Below are 17,652 nucleotides of genomic sequence, written 5' to 3' on the forward strand. Positions count from 1 at the left end.
GCTTCCTCATGCTTATTTTCTGGGATGAGAGCCCAATGATTAGGAGGGAGGGTTTTAAAGCTGTACTCTTTATGTTATATGTAGCAAAAATGAGGCTCTTGGGGGAATTTTAACCATTTGCTGTGGTGATTTCTATCAGCTTCTACTTGTTTTGAAAAGAGGAAATTATGTTAATGTTGATAATTCATGCATCAAAAAAATCATACGTATGGAGAAGTTTTGTGAAGTTTCGGTTGAAAAGCAACGTGGTTGGGTGAAAGAAAAGGAAGATATTCTGAATTCTTATTGAATATTGCAGAAGACAATATTCAGACAAAATGAAAATGATGAAATAGAAGTGTAAAATATAATGTGCAAATTTCACCTAACCCACATTCAACAGTCTTTGCAGAACTGTTCTCAAATATCTTAATTCCCCTAAATGAAATGATGAGAAAAATAAATTTGATGTGCATTAAACACTTCCCTGGAATGATGAAAAATATTGTTTTTTCAATGCTGTCAGTGAAAAAATAAATACTCATTCTCCAACAGAATTCCTTGATTCATTTGAACCCTGGATTGTCACAACATAAACTCTGTCATTTTAATTAGGAACTTCAATCTTCCAAGTCTTTGTAATGGAATGTGGAAGACTCCCCCTCCCACCCAAGAATTTCACTGTAGCAGAAATAAACATTGGTGTGTTCAAAAATATTATTCCAAGAATTTCTCTCAATTTATCAGGTGAAGATATCCCTCTTCAGTGGACCCAATTCCCAGTACAGCCATGCTTTGCTTTCTCTATACATAAAGCCCAAGAACAATGGAAATTGTGCTGATTTATCTGGAGAAACCGGTATTCCAGCCTGGTCAGCTGTTTGCTGTTCTAAGCCAAGGAAAAAGAAGTGAAAACATTATAGTATTCTTAAAGAATGGCAGTTCAGCCACAAATGTTGTCATCAAAAGCATCCTTTATTAAATGAGAAGCATCTATATTTGCTTGCTATGCATCTTTCTTTGATAAAATGATGTTTTCTTCTTTAATTTTAAAACCAAAGCAATAGGTGGCCATTCTGTTTCTTGCTTAGGTAGGAAAATATCTCTGAAAGGATGATCCAATGGGCCACAGCTTGTCTAGTATAAATTGAAATGCTATTTGACACTGACAGTAATTTTAAATTGCATTGTTGTAGAAGTGTTTCCCGTCCTGATTGTTGCTGTAGTTATTTTCTCTAAATTATGATTTCCTAGTAATTTATATCTGAATAAATTTTAGTAAATGCTTACTAAATTTTGTCTGCATTGTAGTAATATATGATTATTCATTTGGCTTGGGGTTCAAAACTGCATGGAAGTATATATGTTAAATAAAAATAAGAATGAAGTCAACAAGGGACAATTCTAGGTTTGAGTAATTCTTATGAAAAATGCCTTTGGAACCTTAGAAACCTAATAGACTATGGCCATTAGGCAGTGAATTAATTTCTCATAATGCCTCTTGGAGACTTATGTCAGGATTAATGTAGAAAATTGAAAAGGCAGCTTTATTTACTTAACTATGTTTGGAGTACTGAACTAGGAAAAAATAAAGGATTTGTAAGCATTAGCAATGAGTTCTGCTAGGGTGCTATGGCCTTGGCAGCCGCTCAAGGCCATCACATGCTAGATTAACAGTAGTTCTGGACCCAGATATGCACTCCCTATCGTCCATATTAGGAAGACATTGTGCACTTTATGCATTTGTGTATAGTTTACATTTAGTAATCTGTATGTTGTTTAAGCATAGGATACTTGAAAAATTGTAAGGAAAAAATGTTAATATATTGTAAAGGCATTATTTAACAAAGTAACATAAGATATAATGAATTTAATGAAATCTATCTGTAATGTGTATTATTTTTGCTGATGGAATCATATGTATGTCTCCAAGTAGATAAACCACGGCCACCATCATCAAGCCCTTCTAGTATTTCCCGCCGTACCCCTTCACTAGACATACTTGCTGCTCCGTATCTTGCTGGGCAATGGCCTCGTGATAATCATGGGCAAGTTACACCTTGTATGAGGGATAAAGCCACACAGGTAAGACAGCTTCCATATATTAATGCAAAAGAAAGAAAAGACTATTGTAATTGTTCCTTGAAGCTGTATAGATAAAACTTTATTAAATAAATGCTTCTTTGATTTAATCATGCAGATTATAAAATATACATTCTGCTGTAATTAAGAAAGAAAAGGAAGATAGATGAAAAGGAAATGCAGTTATGAATATGCAAAATCTAAATGCCAGTATTAATATTATATATTATTTTAAAGATGAAAACTATAAAACTGTTCTAATTAAAATAGAGTGATAAGCAAAATAGGCAATATATGTGTATTGATATAATAGATGATTTTCACAACTTTCGTAAATTAAATTAATCTGTGTTTATGAAGAGGAACATGAATTTAGTAATGAATAATTGGTTTTATATATATTAAAATTATATAGTATGTTTATTTCTTGACTTCATTTACTGTCCCTGGGCCGAAATGACATACTAAATTGTGGGAGAAATTTGCTGATTGTCTTTGTATATACTGGAACTTTTGTACATATTTGAGAAATTTTTGAGAGTGAAGGGTATCTATTGATAATAGCAATACAAAAGAGAACATGGAGACCCAGAGAATATAGATCAATCAGTGTGACACCGATGCTGGAGAAGATTCTAGAGTAGATCATGAAGATCAGTTTGTATATATCTTGGGGAAAAAATGCATGATTATTAGAAGTAAGATGCATTTGTCAAAAACAGGTTCTTATTAGATTAATCTTATTTTGTTTGTTTTTTTTAATTGATTACTTACTTAGTAAGGCTATAGTGAAATACATCTTCAACAAAACATTTGACAAAATACTCCATAATACTCTGATGACCAAATTAAGTATGGATGATGCAATTATCAGATGAATATTTATCCTACAAATATGCATATGTACTATAAAAATAGATATTTTTTTCAGATTTTTATGCCTTTTTGTTTGTATGTATGCATGTTTTCAAGTCAGCATTGACTCCTGGTGATTGCACAGACTAGTCCCTGCAGTTTGCTTGACCACATTTTTGAAAGTGACTTGCCTTTGCCTTCTTCCTAGGGTTAAGATTGAGTGACTGGTCCAAGGTCACTTAGCTGGATTCATGCCTGAGACAGGACTAGATCTCACAGTGTCCTATTTTTTTTAAGCTTGATGCCTTAATTACTATGCCAGACTGGCTTTCTATGAATATTGAGGGAAATTACAAAATAAAACCTGGTCAATAACTTTAGAAAATTTATTTTAATATGCTAATATTAAAATAGTCTAATTAATAATCAATAGCCTAAATCTACTACCTTTTGTCTTTTTTTTTAAGACTGAGAGTGCTTGGGCTGAAGAATACTTGGAGAAGAAAAAGGGATCTCATAAGCGCTCAGCATCTTGGGGCAGCACAGACCAACTCAAAGAGGTGAAGAAACATGCTGTTTTTGTACCATCTTGATAATAGTTTAATATAATAATTATACATGCCCACCAATTAACAGTTTAGAACAACGAAAAATATATCCTTTCTGCATTATAAAATTTGAACTTCCATTGAAAAGAAATTGCTTCATTAGGGTGAATCCTATTCATAAAACTGAAGACAGTGATAACTTTTTCCTGCAGCCTTCCAGCTCAAAAGGAATGCTGAACGAACAGGCAATCAGGAAAAATCATTCCCCCAAATCATCAATAGTATCAGAGCTTCACGCAGAGTAGGCTTCTGCTACTGGAATATGTTTGGATCCAAGTCAGTAAGAAATTCCAAAAAACTGAAAGTCCTATTCTACATAGGTTTGCATATCCCAGAAGGACCACGTTCACAGTTTGAGGATGCTTTTGAATGTGATCCTTCCTCTGGTTTCTCAGACTGCGGCAGGTGTGCTTGTATTGGTGTTCTCTAGGTTTCATTAATACCCTCTTTGGGGAGTTGTCTTTATGTCTGATCCAGAAATGCCAGAGGCGTAGTGGTTGTTCAGCATTTGAGGAATTACTTGCTTTGTTGACTTTTTAAAATACTTTTTAAAAACAATATTAAAAAGAGTTGTTTATTTAATTTTTAAATTCTTTTCTGCTTTGTTGGTAACAAGTGAGAAATCTTGTTATATATAAGCATCTGATATAATAATGTTACCAGGAGCCCTTATGGTGAAGTTTGATTCAAAAATTCAACATCTTTGTTGTAGAGTTAAAAAGAAATACAAAACATTTGTCCTTTCAGATTGCCAAGTTACGCCAGCAACTGCAAAGAAGCAAACACAGCAGCAGACACCATCGTGATAAAGAAAGACAGTCTCCATTCCATGGTAATCATGCAGCTATTAACCAGTGCCAGGTAAGATGAGCACTAAATGTAAGATTTGTAAAAGTTGTTGCCAAGGAAAAGTTCAATATATTTCAGGCGCTGACTTGCCAAAAAGAATGTCTGAAAGCTGTTAGCACTACAGGAGGAAGAGACCATACTAGTGAATATTGTTTCCACTTCAGTTGATTTGAACAACTTGAAAATAGTTACACAGCCCTTCTAAAATATTTTCCTTTAGATACTTGAGAGTGGTTGAAGTCTAGTTCTGTGTACACTTAGAGAATTTACTAGGAAATGAAGGGTTGGTTGCTCTTGCTGCCATTTAACCAAGATATCTGATGAATTATTTTTGTAATTTGGGAATAAAGAAGATGAGTGTGGTTTTAAAAGTGAAGAAAAAACCATTAATAAACACTATGCTATTTTACAATGGTGCCATTTGTACCTACAAGATGTATCACAGTGAGTAGCATTGGAGGAACTACTGTAAGGTACCATCTTGTCTGTAATGCAAGTTAAATTTAATATCTTTTCTAAGATCTTCCAATCTCTTTACCAAGTCTGACTATATTTTTGGATTGTTTTTTCTTTTATTATTGATAGTTTATTCTAAAAGGCAGAAGCTGTTTATCACTTTGGTATATTTGTTGTTGGTTCTGTGGATACTATCATTAGTTTGGTTTTCTTTTATGTTTAAGTCCCATTTTTTACTGGTCATTGATGACTTTTATCACCAGAGTTTGCAAATACTTTGCATTTCAGTTATAAGAGTAGTGTCATAAGCATAGTGTTTATTAATGGTTTTTTCTTCACTTTTAAAACCACACTCATCTTCTTTTGATCCAGTTTCCATTAATGTATATCCAGCATATAGTTTGATTAAAAAAGAAGAGACTATACAACTTTGACTCCCTTTTTGGCCAACCCAGCCTGTTTCCCCATGTTCTGTCTATGATATACTGTAGTTTTCTGTTTTGTATACAGGCAATCTTGGAAACAATGCTTTAGATTTTGGCAATGGTTTGCTCTCCAAGCTTGTTTCAATTTAGCTTCTGAAAGTTTCGTTACCAGGCTAGGTAAGATCATCAGCAGAATTTTCTTGTCCTGTTCTCCTTAGCTTATAAATGTCTTGTGTGCCAGTTTGGTCAGTCGATTGTGTGATTGGTTGTTCATTTGGAGATATATTTAAATTCTGAGCAACTGATTGGTTTTCCTGTGATTAGTCGTTCATATGGTCTGATAGTCTTCAATTTACAATCATAGTTGGGATCAAAACTGTCATTAAGTAGTGTTGTTGTTAAGGGAGTCATGTCTAATTTTATGACCTTTTTTTGCTATGGTCATTAAGTCACCACAATTGTTAAAAAATATCACATGGTCATTAAGCAAATCCAGCTTCCCCCATAGATTTTGCTGATCTTTGGTCCTCTGAAATGATTGCAAATAATGCTTATGTTACTCCAGGACGCTGCAACCATTATAACTCCAGTAGTCAAGTGCCTGAATTTTGATCACATGATCTCAGGGACGCTGTGATTACTGTAAGTGCAAGGACTGGTTGCAAGTCACTTTTTCAGCTCCCTCATATCTTTGAATGAATGTTAAACGAATAATCGTAAGTAGAGGACGACCTACCTAGGTTTTTCACATAGAGGCAATGAGATATTCTGGGATACTGTTTTTTCTAAGGGCCTTCCATAGCATAACATGATCAACACATTCAAAGAGCTCTCTATAATCAATGAAGCACAATTATCTCAATTATCTAGTATGTTTCAGCAATAATGTCTCTTGTTCCTTCTAAGGAATAAGGCCAAGGCCTTTTCAAAAGCCTGTTTGAAAAACTGGCATCTCCTTTTCCATGTGGGACTCAAATCTGTATTGGATGATTATTCTGCTAGTGTGTGAAATTAAGGATATTGTACAATAGTTTACACACTGTTTAAGTCTCCTTTTTAGTATTGGATTATAGATTGACTTACAGTTGGCCATCATAATGTTCTCCAGATTTGCTGGCATAGCTTAGTTAGAATTTTCATTGATGATTCTTCAGTTGCTTGTCATATTTCTGTGAGTATTCCATCAGTTCCTCTAGCCCTCTGACTTGGTAAGGACTAGAGTGCTGATGTAGCTTCATGTGCTAATACTAGACATTCTTGTAAGTATGGAATATCTTCTAAAATACCTGGAATGTTGACATATATATTGTACATATTATTGTATATTCCCTCCATCTTTTTAAAAATTTTCTTTGAATCAATTACCATCTGTCCCAATTGTCATTGGAACTTCCTGAATTTAGAGATCTTTTGGAAGTTGTTTTTCCATATCTGTTTCCATCTTCAAAGTCCCTACGGTCACAATTGTAATACTGCTTCTAGTCTCTTCTAACAGTTCCCTGAAGCTTTGTTAATTTTTTTCCTGAGATTTTTGTTTTTCTTGGCTTTGACTTCTCATTGTGGCAACCAATCTCAAGAGAGCACCAGGGACCTCACTGCACTTTATAGTTTGGGAAAAAATTAATAGTTGAATACTGTCCTTGCTATCATTTCTTGACAGGTGGTATTAACAAAGTAAAAGAAGTAGAACAATTCTGTTTTAAGTCTTGACAACTGGTTGCTTAGTGATCAATGCTTCTTTTGAGCCTCTAGCAGATACTTACACCTTTGACAGAAATATATAAATTTGGATTGAAATTCCAAAGCAAAACTCTGTACTCAAGGCTAAATTGCACATTAATTCTTCATAATGCACTTCATTATGATATTGTGTATCTTGCATCTCCATAACAAAAGAATGCAAACTGTAGATGCTGTGAAAATGCTGATGGAGATGCAGAGCATTTTCATCAAGCATTTTCATTTCATGAAACTGAAACTAAATTGAAATTAAACTAAACTGAAATTATGAACTAAATTTACTGTTATGTTTGTGATGTATCTGTTTCAAAACTTTTTGAAGTATTAACCTGAGAGGTATTTTCACTTCCTCTTCAGATTTCTAGTTTTGATTCTTTTTTTAAAAAAACTAAAAACATCCAGAAAAATAACTGAGCATCTATTTTAAAAATTAACATTTTCATTGTTTGGGTTCTTCCCGTTAGGCATCCGTATCAGAATGGTAGCTTCAATACAATAGATCAATTGAATGAAGTATGGATACTTTTATGTATCTACACTTCTACGCAGGATTCAAGGAACAAAGATTATAAATACAAAAATGTGCAATAATAAAATAGTACATATCATCTAAAACTCTCGAAATAAACCAGATGCATTTTGTCTTTATAATAAAATCATATAGATAATTTGATTTTCTGTTCTAAATTATATGATTTTCTTTTACCTCTGTTGGGTTTTCAGGCTCCAGTCCCAAAGAGCATGCTGGTTCCTGTGATACCTATAGCTAAATCAAGTGGATCCCGTTTCCGTAATAGCATAGAAGGGCTAAATCAGGAGATTGAAATAATCATAAAAGAGACTGGAGAGAAAGAGGAACAACTTATTGTGAGTATATTTGTACTCAAATAGGCCTTCAGATAAGGAGAGTTGAGTCCATCATGCCTGTACATAAGCACACCTCTGTATACATGAACATCTGGAATATGAAAGATAAGCTATAATCTTGAAACTGTTATATCGAGATCTGTCTGGGGAAATTATAATATTTAGAATTATGACATTCAGCATCTATAAACAAAGTCAGGAGTGAGCCTCATGCCTGCATACCAGTTTCTTATCACTACCCCGCTTCATGTTGGCTTTACCCTTTAATTTAGATTTCTCTGAAATCATAGTTCTTGTTGTCCAAACTTGGGAACTGTATTAATGTCAGTAATAACATAATCTTAAACCAGAATTAGGTCTTTATTTCTAGTTAACACATTTATATTGAGCCTTGTTTTCTTTGTGCATGAATTGGTGCTCCAAAGCTCTGAAAGGCTTCTTTATGAGACCCCCCCAATCCTTCTTACATTTAGTTTAGTTTCCATTTTTCCTTGGGAACTTGAAGAATAACTGATTTTCAGTTGAAGAGAATTATTGGCAAAGCAATAAAATGGTCTTCGTTTTTCATTTTATTAAAGTCACCAGACAAGATTAATAGTGTGTGGTGTGTAAGATGTATGTAATATGTTTTTGTTCAACAGCCACAAGATATTCCAGATGGGCATCGAGCGCCACCTCCTTTAGTGCAGCGTAGCAGCAGTACTCGCAGCATTGACACACAGACTCCGGGTGGAGCAGAGAAAGGCAGTAACAACAGTAGCCGATCTCAGTCTATTTCCCCAAGTTCCTTCCTTGCTATCTCCAATGAGGGCAGTGAGGAGAGCCCTTGCTCTGCGGATGACCTGCTTATGGACCCTAGAGATAAAGGTATCTCTTGAAAAGTATTCCAATGCTTTCCTTAGAGGGGAACCTCGAGGACTAACCCTTCAGTTAAGGAACCTTGTTTGTTCCCTAGGTATTTTGAGTTACAGACCAAAATTCAGAGTCTTTTGTCAGTTCAGGCAAGGTGTATTTATCACCTGCCAAAGGGAAGCTCAACTTTGAGTCATATTATAAACCACTTTTTAAAATGTTTGCAGTTTCCCTGTGCTATGTGAGTGTTTTAAGCAGTGGGCTAATAAAACTACTTTTTTTTATTTTGAGGGTGGGGCAGGGGAGAGAGATGGGGGAATAGTTTCTTCTCCATTATTATAAGTGGGAAAAATTGTATTATTTTAGTTGGGTTTTTTTGGGTAATCATTCTTCTGTTGGCCACGAGTTTATTTCTATATTTTCTTTCTTTGTACTTAATGGAGGTATGTAAACATTTAAAAATAATTCATATAGGGCCACACCGGAACCTGGAAGAGAGCAGCTGGCTGGTGTGCATGTGCACCGGAGCAGCTGGCCGGTGCGCATGCGTGTGGTGCACGCGCACCGGACAGCTGCTCTCTTCTAGATTCCACCGCACGCACATGCATGTGCTCTAGTTTCGGCACTCCTGCCAAAAAGGTTAACCATCGTTGATATAGGGTGTTGGTTGTTTTGATTTGTTTTTTACTTAACATGCATATACATAGTAGACTCAAGGAACTGAGGAAGGGAGATGGAGGGATCATAGAAAATTGTAATTTAATCACATTTTTAAAGCAAATGAGTCAGTATCTGCCTTTTGGATGGCTATGCCTTTGTTTAGCTGTAGGATTTAACGCTGCCAGAGATAATAGTTCAGCTGTTACATGTTGATGAGCAAAATGCCTACATAGGTCAACCAGTAGGTCTGTGCTTTTCAGCAGTCCGAACTTGACTAATGATCAAGAATTATTTAGGTGATCATCCAAAACATCTGGAGAGTACCAGGTTGCTTATCTTTATAGCAAAAACCATGCAGACAGTAAGAAACTGTTTTATGCCAGGTGATCAGGCTTTCGTTTGCCTTTAAACATTGTTAATAAGGGAGTATGAGAAATGCAAAAAATATTCACATGCATGTTATGATATATGTATATATATATGTACATGTATATGTATATGTAACTCGCCCCTTTGCTCATTACAGAGAATGGAAACAATTCCCCTCTGCCCAAATATGCTACATCACCAAAACCCAACAATAGCTATATGTTCAAACGTGAACCTCCTGAAGGCTGTGAGAAAGTCAAAGTGTTTGAGGAAAGCTTGTAAGTTGTTATGTTACTTCATAATTTTTTGAATCATAATATCTCACTAGATGCCTGGTTTCTAAACTTTGATGGTATAGCTTTATGCTTAAATGTTTCTTACTTTTTGGGGTAAAGGCGAACATATCTATACATTTAGCTTTGTATATGTTTTTTGGGGGGGAGGTTATAATTATTTAAATCAGTTCTTAGACCACTTTTGAGAAAGCAGGGATCATTCCCCCTTGCTATTCATATGCATTTTGCACAAATGTATTGACAAAAATGTATTTTGAACATTTCCCCTTTTTTGATATCTGCTGAAAACTTAAACCTGAGTTTCCCACCGTTGGCAACTTCCAGATGTGTGTACATAAACCCCCAGAATTCTCATCAGTGGCCATGTTAGGTATGGATTTTTGGGATTTTTAAATCCACACACCTGGAAGTTGCCAAGAAACCATACCCTTTTGGATTTAAAGTGCCAATTCAGAGCTTTCTGTGTGCACTTTCTATGCGAGGCTGCGGCCCAGTAGAAAGGTGACAACTAAGAACAAGATATCCAGTACTGGCCCTGTTAGAATCAAGGGGTAGCCAATTTTGGTTTCTTTAGGGTTAGAGAGGAAAAAGATAAAAATAGTCCTCAACTTAATGACAATTCATTCAGTAACCATTCAAAGTTACAGCAGTGTTGAATAAAGGAACGTACAACAGATCCTTGAAGTACAGCCGTTGTAGCGTTCTATGGTCATGTGATCAAAATTTGATCAGCCTTCCCATGTTTATGATTGCAGTGGTGCTTCAACTCAATCCTCTCCTATCTCCCTCCCATCTATGCCTTTTTGACTCCTACATTCTTCAGCCTCAGTCAGCCTAACTGACCCTCGCTATCTTGCTCCTGCTGCTGACCAATCATACGTGGCCTGGCCCTTCACAAGGCAGCTGCTGGGCTGCACAAGGCTTTCTTCCCAAGGTTGTGCACGGCAGTTTCCTCATGAGACCTGACATAGCCAGCACCTGCCTTGTAAAGAGCCAGAGCGGGGACGTGTTGTCAGCAGCAGGAACAAGAAGATTGCAAAAGTCAGCTGGGGTGGTGGTGGGCAGGGGCTTCGAAAGTCAGGGTGGCAAAAGTAACTGGGCTTGGGCAGCAGCGCTGTTGGGACTTCTCAGAAAGCTGCAGCTTTGTGCCACACTATTGAGGCTTCCTGAAATGCTGTTACTTTGCACTACACAATTGCACCACTTAGCAGCAAAAATTCTGGTACCAATTGTGGTAGTAAATGGAGGACTAGCTATAGTACAATAGGTGTGCCAACATATTTTGACTGCTTTACAAATAATCAGACTTAGAGATAAAATTGCTACTATATGCGGAAGCATTTCCCCCCCTATTTGTGGACAACTCTCATTTATTTGGGACAAGAAGAGAAAGTATTTCATGTTATGTTATACAACATACCATAAACTTTTGGTAATTCCTTGCAGCCTTTAACTTTGTTAATCTTTAACTTCCAAATGTTAATGTCCTGCCTGTGGTGTTGTTTTTCTGTTTATAGGCCAAAACCTTTGCATGAAATTCCAGCCTTTTATTGTCCTGACAAGAATAAAGTTAACTTTATTCCTAAAAGTGGCTCTGCCTTCTGCCTTGTCAGCATTCTCAAGCCCCTTCTTCCCACGCAAGATCTTACTCTCAAAGGTGCTACTCATAATCTGACCGTCACAACTGGTATGACACCCACGCTGCTGCAACCTCTTTCCATGGCCTCTCTTTCAGCAAACACAGACCAAGAGCGCCTCTCTCGTGGAACGAGCAAAGTAATATCACAGATGTCTGTGCTCCAGCAGTCAGGACATAGTGAAGAAACTGAAGGATAAGCTCCGCGTGGTTAATGGGGGGAGGGGCTTTTATGGAAACAACTGTGATTAAACTTTCTAGATGACATCTCTTTGTATCACAACAGCTGATGGTTCCATAAACAGGTCATAGGTAGTATCTTACACACCATGCCATGAATGTCAGCCTCCTGTGAGATCTAGGAAAAAAGGAGCAACAGAGAGCCAAATGCATTTGTCTTGGGATGGTTCAGGTGCAGACTCTGAGCATGCTGCTTTGGTACCATAAAGAAGGGAGATCTCCTCACAACTGGAGGGACCAATTTTTTTTCTGATACATCGTGTTTCAGTGTAAACTTCGAGTTTGAACAATGAAAAAGACATCCCAACTTTTCTTAGCAGAATATCTGTTTTCAGGAGAAAAAAAAAGGAAATCATTAATTCATATGAAGATAGTATTTACAAATGTGCATTTTTTTAATTTCACCATCATCAGGATAATTGCACTTTTCTTGCTACATCTTTTTCACTGGGACCAATGGATTGAAACTTTTTCAGTATTTTGTCATAAGACCAGCTGATTTTGCTCCTTTTCCCAGATTAGTGTAACATCATTCAGACAAAGAAGAAAAGCAATATTGTCACATGCTGAAAGGGATAGGGAAGGGGGAAAAGCACATGTGTGGAATTTCTTGTCTGAAAATAGCATTTTAGTGCACTTCAGCTAATCATGTCATGATTTATTCCTAATGTTGTATTTCAGGACATGTTTCCATCCTTTTTCCCCAGAACGCCAACTAACTGTCACAACGGTGCCTCTTGGGACAACTTAGTTTTTTATGTTACTGTCAAAATCTTGAATTGCCTTTGGCATATATACCTGATTCTATCATGTCTTGCCACTATACTATATAAACCCTGTAGTCATATGATCTTAAAAGGGCCATGCATGCATGGTGGTTTTTGCTTGTCAAAGTACTGTATTGTGGGTCTGTTGAGGGTAATAGTTTGTCGGGCATGATATTGTTGAAGCAATTTATTTCAATGGACATGTCTCCTTTTGGAGTAGCAATATTAGGGTGTTAAGATAAGAATATTTTTATGCTTTCATTGATGTGGCCCATTTCATTTTTAGTACTTTTTTAAAATGAACTATACTTATGGAAGAATTGAAGGTAAGAAATTTCTGTTGTTATGCTTGCTTGTGAAAGGGTCTGAGCTAATATGGATAGGAAAGTATATTTACCAAGCTGATTAAATGGCAGAAGATATAGCCGTTGGGGGATAGTTAGAGAGAAGTTACATTTAGAAAGCAATATATTCTGGTATCTTTTAAGAAAATAAAAATATCATAGCAGTGTAATCTACTCCAGACTGGCAGATAAACAGACATAGCAACATCAGCATGTTTTTGATGCAATGTTAGTTGGAAATGAACCACATCCACCTCAAGTGGATCTTCGATTTGTTTTGCTACATAATTACTCCTACATTGTTTGGCCTCTTGATTTTTGTTAAAATTAATCAACTGAGTAAAAACTTGCATTTTGATTTACCCAGATAGGTGGTTGGTTTGTCCATTTAACAACATAGGTTCTGATACAGAAACATTAATGTTATAATATAGCTGTTAATTTTTAAGGTACCAAAATACTTCTTTGCATTTGCTGCCACAGAAGCCTGTTCTGATATTTCCTGGATGCATGAACATGGAGGGGAGAGCGGAGACTGTACTTAACAGAGCTCCCTTCCCTGCCAACTTTTACAGCCTGACATACCAGTAGAAGCTCTAAAAGATAGCTGGACTTGCATGCAAGATCACGTATGTTGTTATTGTGATTCTGCATTCTGCTCTAGTCCATTCCTAAAGCAAGTGAGGAGCATTATGTGCTTTTATGGTGCATGAATGTACCAGAATAAAGCTGCTCTTCAACTTTTTTCCTGAATATAATGGAGGTTTGTGAGAGTGGAGATGATGTTATATGCCTAGGTCTGTTTTCTCTCCACCGGTCCAAGCAAATGCATGAAGGGGCTGGACAGACAACACTATCCTTCTGGAAGTCTTTTTATTTGATTGCTGTTGTATTTTGATCCTATATTGTATTGCTTTATCTTTATTTCTGTTTTATTCTGTATTCAGATATTTTAGCAGAGCAAAATAGTCTTACACCTATTCCATAGTCTTAAATTTGTGGGTCATCTAGATTTACTGTATGAAACATAAGGGGAGAGCTAAGTATTTCTTACTTGACTTAATGGTATTTTAATTTTAGTTTAAAGCAGATGTAGGTTGTGTGAGAGAACAGTATCTTGCAAAAAAAAAAAGGCATTGCTCAAACAATGTGAAGCCCCTTTTACTGCTAGACACATATGTGCATTCTCAAAATGTTTAATGCTCCAGCTTTATGAAACGAGAGTTGGATTATATTTGTGCAAAAGGATATCTGCACTTTATCTAAATCCACTCCTGTTGTTTCATGTTAAGGAACAGCTTAGATTTGACAGACTGTGTCAAATCCTTCAGGGGATTTGTGGAAATATTAAAGGGCCAAATTACAATTAGGAATAATGAAAAAGAGTGGATCTATGAACCAGAACACTTTGTTTCCATAAACCATTGTAAGATGTGTTCAACTTGAATATATTGAAATCTTTTAGACATGATTTTTACTGTCCTCATTGATGCCAGAACAAATGTTAGTAGTAAAAGACTCTCAAGACATTTGAGGCTGGCCTTCAAATGCACATTTAAAAAACTGACAATTCAACTTTTATTAAGAGAACAGAATTTATTTAGCCCCTGTGATTGTAATAATTTGAGGATTTGTATATTATAACCAGCAAGGGCTTAATTAAAGTATTTCTACTTTTATGCAGTGAGAGGACTCAATTGATTTGCAGCCACAAGATGTTAGCTCATAGCAAGCATAGTTATCGTTTAGCAGTTTTTATGTTTCTTCAAACCTCATATTAGCTGTCTGTGTGGTAAGTTACCCTTCTGTGGTATGTGAGCATTTAAGCTAATGATTTCAAGAGAGATAGGAATGATAAAGTTCAAGGAAATTGTCAAAACAAAGCAGAGAACTTGGACTTTTTTCCACAGTCAGAGGCATTGTACTTCCAAGTCACATGGAGAGCTTGAAGCATTCCTCTCTCTTCCAAATGCAGCTAAAGAACTTGTGAGATTGTTGAGAAGCATTTTCTAGGAGTTGGTTTGATAAAGAAGATAATTTATTTGCCATTGATGATTCATGGTTCATGAGGGCTATATATTTGAAAAAATGAGACAGGATAATTCCTCTTATTCCTAAAGGCAGTGACCAAAGTTGAACTGGGTATTCTTCATGTACCTTTGCCCCTTATTCTCTTTTGTCCTAGAGCTACCAATATTCCCTACTTTCATTAAAAAGTGGGGGGCGTACATCTTATTTTCACCCAACTTGTAGAGAAGCAGCAACATAGAGATAAGAGGAGAAGAAAAACTAGGAAAATGAAAGAAAGCAAAAAAGAAAGCAAAGTAAAGACAGGTTTCTGATGGCAAAATGAGATTCAAGGAAAAGACTTCTCTTTATCCTTGTGCCTCTTTGCAAGTTTAAATTAGCTAAAAATATATACTACACGAGTTGCAACTTTTTGAAGTTGAAAATCCAGAAAAATAATGGCCTGTTTAGTATTGTTACACACTTACTTAGAAGTTGACTGCTGACATGTAAATTGAACAGAAGTAGTCATGTGGCAAGGATTCCTGAAATCTCTCAAAAACAGAATTAATTATTGTATCCTGATTTGGAAATAGAAATTACAACATAGTAAAGTAACTGTTATGTGAAGACATTAAAAATCCAATGTCTTCAACTGATTTGCAGTCATGTTCAGTGTAGCATATAACAGGAAATACATTATTAAGAACTGATAATACTCTATAAATAATACATATTTTTTTACTATTTTAAACATCGGTTATAAAAAATAACAAACACAGATTCTTGCCTGATCAAATTCATCAATAAGCCTGCTCTGAAGAGTAGTATATGGTTTATTTCCATCACCAACAGAATAAACAATGCTATGAAGAACAAAAATCCCTTGATATTGCTTTGTACACTCTGATAATATTCTGTTCATGTTTTTGGAGTGCTTTTAGGGAAAAGAGGAAACTTTAATAATGAGAAAGTCTAAGGATAGCATTGAATTTTGCCTTGGTGATTTGTTTGTTACTCTAAGGCAGGGGATTACTTTAAATGGGACAGATAGCAAAGTTCTGCAAAGGCCTTGGAGAACAATGCAGGTATTACTCAGCTTACAACCACAATTGAGCCCAAAATTTCCATTGCTAAGCAAGACTTAACATAAGTTTTGCCCTATTTTATGAACTTTCTTGCCACAGTTGTTAAGAGTTTATTGCTGCAGTTGTTAAGTGACTGCTTGTCAGAAGGTTGCAAAAGATGCTTACATGACTCCGGGACACTGCAGCCACCATAAATATATGCCAGTCATATGACCATGGAGATGCAACAGTCATAAATATGAAAAACAATCAAGACATTTTTCTCAGTGCTGTTATAACCAAATGGTCACTAAATGAATGGTTGTAAGTTGAGGACTACCTGTAACTAATTGCATATATGCTTAATGCAGGGGTGTCAAACAGGCAGCCCATGGGCCAGTTGCGTTGCACAAGCCATGCCCACCCCAGCTCCGTGAAGGGAAAAAAAGGTTGTGATACATCACGTGATGGCAACGTGACATAGCGAGTTTGACACCCGTGGCTTAATCCTTACAATATAAGATGCTGCTTTTTTTACTTCACTTTCTGCCAGTGTTACGTATCATAACTCCTTATTAGAAAAAAAAGCATTCTTTCTGATGAAATGGTTGTCTGCTTAGGTAATCTATTGGTGACCTGAAAGTGGGCCCTTTTGAGAAGTTTTTGTGACTTTCATGTGAATATAGCTGCACCACTGACCAGACAGCAAGTTTGAAGATTTTTATGTTTATAGTATGTGCTTCAGGATAAAACTGTATTCAAGAGTACAGTTGTGGCTAATTGAGGTCATACATAGAATATTAAAAAATGTCAAAAAGGTCAAATTTCTCTCTGTGACTTTCTGCCTCTGTCTCTCTCACACACATGAATAGCTAATTTTCAAAGATGAGTTAGTGAACATGAATGTTTTTATGATTTCTGGTTTCCTCATTTTGTTTAGCTATAGATATGTTCAAATGCCAATAAAATGTTTATGAAGTTGTATCTTTCCTCACACTCTAGTTCTGCCTAAATATTGTATAAGTAACCTCCTTACAGCAGTTCACTGCCAGTGGTATGTATGGGGTGTTATTTCCCTTCCAGGTTCATCTTCTCTTGCTAGAGCCAGTACTAGGGATAAAGGTATTACAGCTATGTGCTATAATTGCAAAGGCCAATGATGTTTGAATATGTAAGATTTTTTTAAATTTTTCTTCTCAGTGCACACTGGTGTGTTTGGGCATTTGTTTTTCTATTGTTTTTATTTTAATGATTGATGTACAATATGTCAACAAGAAATTTTATTGAATTTTTTTACAAAAAAATGTTTTCCTCACCTTTATGGAACTTGTACACTTTCAATAAATACTTCAACAAAATCATGTATTGCTTTTGTTTAGTTTATAACATAACACATAACATAAATCTGATTTTTCTTTTTCTTTTTTTTTATTGAAAAAGTTTTTCAAATACAAGTTTTTCCCCCTTTTCCTCCCTTCTTCCCTAACCCCCCCTCACCACCCATCCCCCCGTGACTTCTTCTTCACAACAATAAGCTAATTCATAATTAATTA

At 35.8% G+C, this 17,652-nt stretch overlaps 1 protein-coding gene across 2 annotated transcripts in view; it reads left to right on the plus strand.

Moving 5' to 3' along the window:
• The window catches only part of FAM117B (family with sequence similarity 117 member B), a 35,870-nt gene extending 20,526 nt beyond the window's left edge, over nucleotides 1-15,344 (plus strand). The window contains exons 2-8 of one of the 2 annotated variants that reach the window (XM_034431078.3): nucleotides 1,913-2,064; nucleotides 3,384-3,476; nucleotides 4,272-4,385; nucleotides 7,718-7,861; nucleotides 8,503-8,728; nucleotides 9,900-10,020; nucleotides 11,556-15,344. In XM_034431078.3, coding sequence (XP_034286969.2) covers nucleotides 1,913-2,064; nucleotides 3,384-3,476; nucleotides 4,272-4,385; nucleotides 7,718-7,861; nucleotides 8,503-8,728; nucleotides 9,900-10,020; nucleotides 11,556-11,874 — 1,169 coding nt within the window. In that variant the 3' untranslated portion in view covers nucleotides 11,875-15,344. The remainder of the gene's footprint in view (nucleotides 1-1,912; nucleotides 2,065-3,383; nucleotides 3,477-4,271; nucleotides 4,386-7,717; nucleotides 7,862-8,502; nucleotides 8,729-9,899; nucleotides 10,021-11,555) is intronic. The other variant, XM_034431087.3, reaches the window with a different exon arrangement.
• Nucleotides 15,345-17,652: the final 2,308 nt, after the last annotated feature.

The sequence above is a fragment of the Pantherophis guttatus genome, chromosome 1 (genome assembly GCF_059756535.1).
Source record: "Pantherophis guttatus breed Tessera chromosome 1, ASM5975653v1, whole genome shotgun sequence".
NCBI classification, from domain to species: domain Eukaryota; kingdom Metazoa; phylum Chordata; class Lepidosauria; order Squamata; family Colubridae; genus Pantherophis; species Pantherophis guttatus.